The 5,793-nt window shown below is 54.7% G+C and overlaps 1 protein-coding gene across 1 annotated transcript; it reads left to right on the forward strand.

The window, feature by feature from the left end:
- Positions 1 to 500: 500 nt before the first annotated feature.
- On the forward strand, positions 501 to 1,180 carry PPY (pancreatic polypeptide; the record flags this gene model as incomplete). Its single annotated transcript, XM_081272207.1, has 3 exons — positions 501 to 691; positions 922 to 993; positions 1,156 to 1,180. 3 exons carry the CDS (start codon positions 501 to 503, stop codon positions 1,178 to 1,180), a joined length of 288 nt encoding a protein of 95 aa, XP_081128333.1.
- Between the last annotated feature and the right edge of the window lie 4,613 nt (positions 1,181 to 5,793).

Raw genomic sequence — 5,793 nt, forward strand, 5'->3', positions numbered from 1 at the left:
CATCCGGATAAACCAGCAGAGGAAGGTTAGACCCCAAAGGCTGTTGATTTCTCTCCTTTGCCTCACAAGTTCATTTCATGTCCCCTTGACTTGTGTGTAAGTTGGAGTCTACTTTCTATAAGCAACTCCCCTTGATTTCCTATCCCATTTATGCATCCTTAGAGCCACCAGGCTCTGTATATCATGTGTGTCCCCTCTACCCCATTTACCCTCATATCCCCGGGACCTTGTCTGCTAAATTTTTTTGCTTTGTTAAGGCCTCTGAGCTCTAGCTACCAAGTTACTCACAGCTGGGGGGAGCAAGAGTCTTTGCTGTCCAGGGCAGTGTCTGGAAAGAGGTCAGTGGTAGGTGCTGGTGACCCATTGTTCTGTCCCTTGTCTCCAAGATTTGCTTTAAGGAATGGGTGATGGCTGGGCAGGCAGGCCCTTCTTCCCATGCATAGCCGGGTCTGCACACTGGCTTCCATTCTGCCTCCATCTCCCTGACCCTTGCTCTGCAGATGGCTGCTGCACACCGCTGCCTCTCCCTGCTGCTCCTGTCCACCTGTGTGGCTCTGTTGCTGCGACCGCTGCTGGGTGTCTGGGGAGAGCCACTGGAGCCAGTGTACCCCGGGGACAATGCTACGCCAGAGCAGATGGCCCAGTATGCGGCTGAGCTCCGCAGATATATCAACATGCTGACCAGGCCTAGGTGTGTACTAGAGAAAGGGAGAGAGATCCTGGAGCTCAGGGCGCTGGCCACAGCCCTATCCCCATTCCCACCCCTGTCCCCAGCCCGCTCCATGCCTGCGCTTGGGAAACAGCATCTCTGTAGAGCAGGCTTGAGCCATGTCCAGGGTAGGGTGGTGCCTGAGGGGACGTCTGAGGCAGGTGAGCTGGCACCTGGCATGGAGTTTGCCCCAGCTGCCCCTTCCCTCCCAGGTATGGAAAAAGAGATAAGGAGGACACTCTGGGCTTCTTGGAATGGGACTCCCCCCACACAGCTGCCTCCAGGTAGGTTTTGATTCTCTGCCCATCTGCCCAGCTCTCTGGGATAAGTGGAAATGGGGTGAAAAGGGGCAGGTGAGGGTGATGGTGGGGAAGACAGGGCCCAGAGCAGTCCTCCTGAGGCACAGGGACTGGCCCCACACCACCAGTTCTGCCCTCTCTTCACAGGGAGCTGAGCCCGATGGACTTGTAATGCCACCTCCCACCTTCTACAGTTCCACGGGCAGTGCCGACCCAGCTCTCCCCTGCACCCTTGGCTCTGGCCACAGATTGCTCCCTGCTCCTACATAGGCTCAATAAAGCAAGTCAATGTCATAGCTTCTTTCTGTGTCTCTGTGGGGCCCTGACGGGGGCAGGGGACATGTGGAGAGCGGGGAGAAGGGGGGAAGGGGCTGTTGTAATGTCCAGACCCACTCAGCTCATCTGCTTCACTTCATAGAGGGAAAAATTGTGGCCCAGAGGGAGGCAGGGACTCCCCTAAGGTCAGTGGCCGTCTTTTTTTAATTTTAATTTTTTGTACCAGGGATTGAACCCAGTTTAACCACGGAGCCACACCCCCAGCCCCTTTTCTTTTCTTTTTTTTAGTTTTAGGTGGACACAATGTCTTTATTTTACTTTATGTGGTACTGAGGATGGAACCCAGTGCCTCACGCATACTAGGCGAGCGCTCTGCCACTGGGCCACAACCCCAGCTCCCCTTTTCTTTTTTTAATATATATTTTTATTTAGAGACATGGCCTCACTGAGTTGCTTAGGGCCTCACTGAGTTGCTGAGGCTGGCTTTGAACTCTCCATCCTCCTGTCTTAGCCTCCCAAGCTGCTGGGATTAGGCATGTGACATTGCACCCGGCTGAAGTGGTGGTCTTGAGTGTGAATCTTCCCATTGCCACACCTCTAGACCTTCCTGATCATCAGCCTGATTGAGAGCTAGCCCTGCTTCCCAAAATGTCCCCCCACAGTGTTTTCCTATGATTGTGACGTAGGTGAAGCACTCATACTAAAGAGTCCTGAGGCCAGGGGCAACAGCCCAGAGAAATGGTGCAGTGTTATGACAGTCGCCAATTGTGTTGAGTGGTCTCACATCTGCTCTCTGGAAATATGAGGAAAATGGGTTGTCCTGAAAGGTTGTGAACTCCCAGGCACCCAGAGGTATTTAAGCTGTCGCAGGAAGGGAGACTGCAGGAGGGATGTGGCCTCCCAGGGAGGAGGCTGCATTAGTCAAGAATGCTAGTACCTCCATGAGTCCAATCTGGATTCTAAACTCCAGGCCTGGGGAAGAGGTGGGGTGGGGACCTGGCTCCTATGGCAGGAGTTTCAGTAGTCCCCAGTGGCCTGTCCCTTACCCTTCTCAAGCACCTTGAATAGGTGGGGATGGGTGAGGTGTGTGTGTGTGTGTGTGTGTGTGTGTGTGTGTAAAAACGGGAGTGAACAAGCTTGTCCCTTTCCTGGGAGCTCCTGTGGATAAGGGACAGTCATGGAGATTGGGGAAGAGTGAGAGACAGAACTTTTCTGGTTCCCAGAATAGCTTCTCCTGCTTCCTCCACATGCTCAGTCTGAAGGGTGGGAGCCTAAGGGTTTGGTGGATGAGTGGTGCACTTTCCTTGGCTTAGCACCTTGCACTGATCCTGTGGCCATGACATAATTGTGTTTCTGTCTAGTTGCATAAGTGACCTAGATGTGGAACTGAGCCCTAAAAGGCAAAGAGCTTCTACAGGATGCAGCTGCTGGGCAAAGGCTTGGCCCAGGCTGATTCTTACATCCAAGGGGTGTTTGGATGGAGGACTGCTGTAGGAGAAGACCTCAGTGCAGGGTCTTGCCCCCTCTCTGAAGCCACCTACCTTCCACCAACCTGCCCACAATGCACCTCTGCCAGGAGGGATGTGGCCTCCCCGGGAGGAGGATGAAGAAGTCTGAAGTTCCAGTATTTTCTCTCAGCTAAGGTTCTGAGTGGGGAGATGTGTACACATTTCCTAGAGGCAGGAATTAGGACTCTGTTTGAGACATACCTGGGTATGACAGGTGGATTGGTGGGAGGGGCCTTTGCCCTTGCCCAGGCCTTTCTGATGGACACAGCCCACAGACCCAAGACAAGTGGGCCATTCTCACATCCAGATCTCAGGGACAGGCCCTGGCCAGGCTCCTTTCCTTCCCTGTCCTTCTCACTGCTGGGGCTGAGGGTCCAGGAGACTGTGCTCTGCTCCCTGAGGGTCAAAGGCATCTATGCTTGTTCTTGTGCCAACACTGTCACCCAGGTTGCCATTCTAAGCTGTCCAGTTCTGGGCAAAAACAGTGTTGGGTCTTGCTGAAGCCCTTGCTTCCTTCCAGGGCTCTCCCTGGGTTTCACCCTGGCAGCGGTGCATTGTGGGCAGGTTGGTGGAAGGTAGGTGGCTTCAGAGAGGGGGCGAGACCCTGCACTGAGGTCTTCTCCTACAGCAGGAACCCCAGTGACCTGGTTTCCCTTTGAAGGTCCTCCCTGCCAGTGCCCAGAGAAGTCACTGAGGAAATACAGATTGTATTTTTTTATTGCTCTCGCTGAGGAGTTGAGGCCCCTCTCACAATGTAAAGTGGTCGGTGGGCGGTGGGCGGTGACATCTGAGCCAGGTGCCTGGAGGTCAAGGCCCATCCTGGAGAAGGAAGTCCTCTGGGCCCTGCTATCTCCCTCCACCCCTGCCCCCAGGAGCTTCCTCTTGCTCTCACCCAAGCTGCCCTTGTTCCCAGGTCCCCGACGAAGTGCCAGCAGTGCCCCAGCTCCCCTACCTGGGGCCTGGGGACGTGATCGGTGGTCCTACTACCAGGGTGCTCCGCGGCTGGGACTTCGTAGGGCTAGCCATAGGGAGTTTCGTGGCGTTCGAAGGGGGAGGTTTCGTGGCTTCTGTGAGCTTCTTCAGGTTTTTAAACTTTCCCAAGCTAGGGAACAAATCTTTGCAGAGATCATGGGGCCGCGATGTGCGTGGGGTGCCAGGTGTCTCCCTCCCACGCCGCGTACCTCCCTCCCGCCTCTTCCTCCCGCCGCTTCCTACCTGTCGTTGAAGATCTTCCCAACGTACTTGTTGAAATTCGCCAACCAGTTGAACGACCTGGGCTCCGGGAGGTCCTGCGGGGCCTGCTCCTTGCCTAGAGCGCCCTCGGGAGGTAGCAGCAGCGACAGTAGGCACACCAGCACTACTGCGCACGCGCAACGCTGAGCCTGCAGACCCGGCCGACAGCACCCGGCAGTCACGTGACGGCCCGGCGGGGTTTTGCCCCGCGCAAGGACCCGAAGTTACAGATGCCAGGCAGGATGGGAAAATAGGGGTGCGGGGGCACCCAGACCAAGGGGTGTGTCTGCCTCTGGCACATACACAGGTGTATGTGCGCTTTAAGGGACATCCGGTTGCCCAGGGTGAAAGGTGCACATCTAGACGTGAACAATGATGCACATGAAACACCGAGATCAAAATGGACAGGGAGACCCGACCTGAGATGGACACGTGGCGTAGAGCCATCGGTCCCTCCCTCACCTCACTGACCTTTCTAGCAAACTCCTTGTTCACCCCCCCTCCAGCCTCCCCTGCTTCCTTGCTGTTCCTCAAAAACACGGGACAGAACTGCTGCCTGCCTGATGCCTCTTCAACCAGACAGACATCGGCAGGGCCAATTCCGTTGCCTCCTTCAAGCATCTGCTCAAAATTCCCCTTCTGAATGGGTTCCACGCTGACACCCCTATTTATAATTGCAACCCAGCTCCTCTTCTCGCTCTGCTTTTCCCAACTTACTATACTCTGTTTGTTATATTTATTGACTGAGTTCCTTCCCAGCCACACCTTCTGCCTCAATGTTAAATGCCTTGATAGCTGGCCTTTTACCTGTTTTATCTTATTGATGTAGCTCAGGCACATAGAACAGGGCCTGACACTTAGTAGGTGCTCAGTATTGCATGTTAAATGATTATCAGTCCCATACAGCAATGCCAGCCTGGGAATTCTGCCCCCTACAACCCCATCATGCCTAGAAAATTCTGCATCTATAACACAAAAGCGCATATACAAATTCAGACTGTGATGCCCATAAATATGATACACACCTACAGAGTCCCTGAGCCTTTCAATGCTCAACCAGGAACTCTTCTCATCCCCACCACCCCAAGCAGGGACAGGATGCCCTAGCAGCTGTCTTAGTAGCCAGAATGGCTTTCCTCCATCATGCCCTTAGGGGGTCTGGGGAGGGGCCTTTGGTTTTAGTTTCCAGCCCCAATCTCCTGGAGGATACAGTTGACAGGGACCCAGACTTGGCCACCAGACATTACCATGATGTTGGGAAGGTGCAGCGACACAGCAAAGGGTCTCTGGCCAGGACCTATGAGGCTCTTTATAGTCCTTTGGATCCATGACCCCATCCTTCTCAGGCTCCACCTCTGATTTCGCTTCCTGCTCCAGTGTCATGACCTGGGAATTGGGAACAGAGAGAGGGTGGGGGTGGAAGCACATGGGCTGCTAGCTGTCCTGACCAGGGCACAGTCCCTGCCAGGGACCCAAAAGGGTGGGTGGCAGAGGCGAGGAGGCACTAAGGAGTAGGGTAGCTTTTTGTTCCAAGATCACAGATCCTAGGGAGGAACTCTCTGGGTTGAGGGTGGGGTGATTGTCATTTTCCCAGAGGCTATTGGGGTTGGAAGGGAGCTGTGCTGTGAAATGAGACGCCCTTCCCATCCCAAGGGACTCCTTTCCCTGCAGGCCCCCATGTGGGACTCCAGAACCCCTTGCTCCTTCTGGCATGGCCAGTACTGGGGGCAGGGAGTTGCAGTTTCCACCTGGGAGGTGGCAGCCCCAC

This window comes from Spermophilus citellus (genome assembly GCF_964194105.1).
Source record: "Spermophilus citellus genome assembly, chromosome: 17".
Lineage (NCBI taxonomy): Eukaryota > Metazoa > Chordata > Mammalia > Rodentia > Sciuridae > Spermophilus > Spermophilus citellus.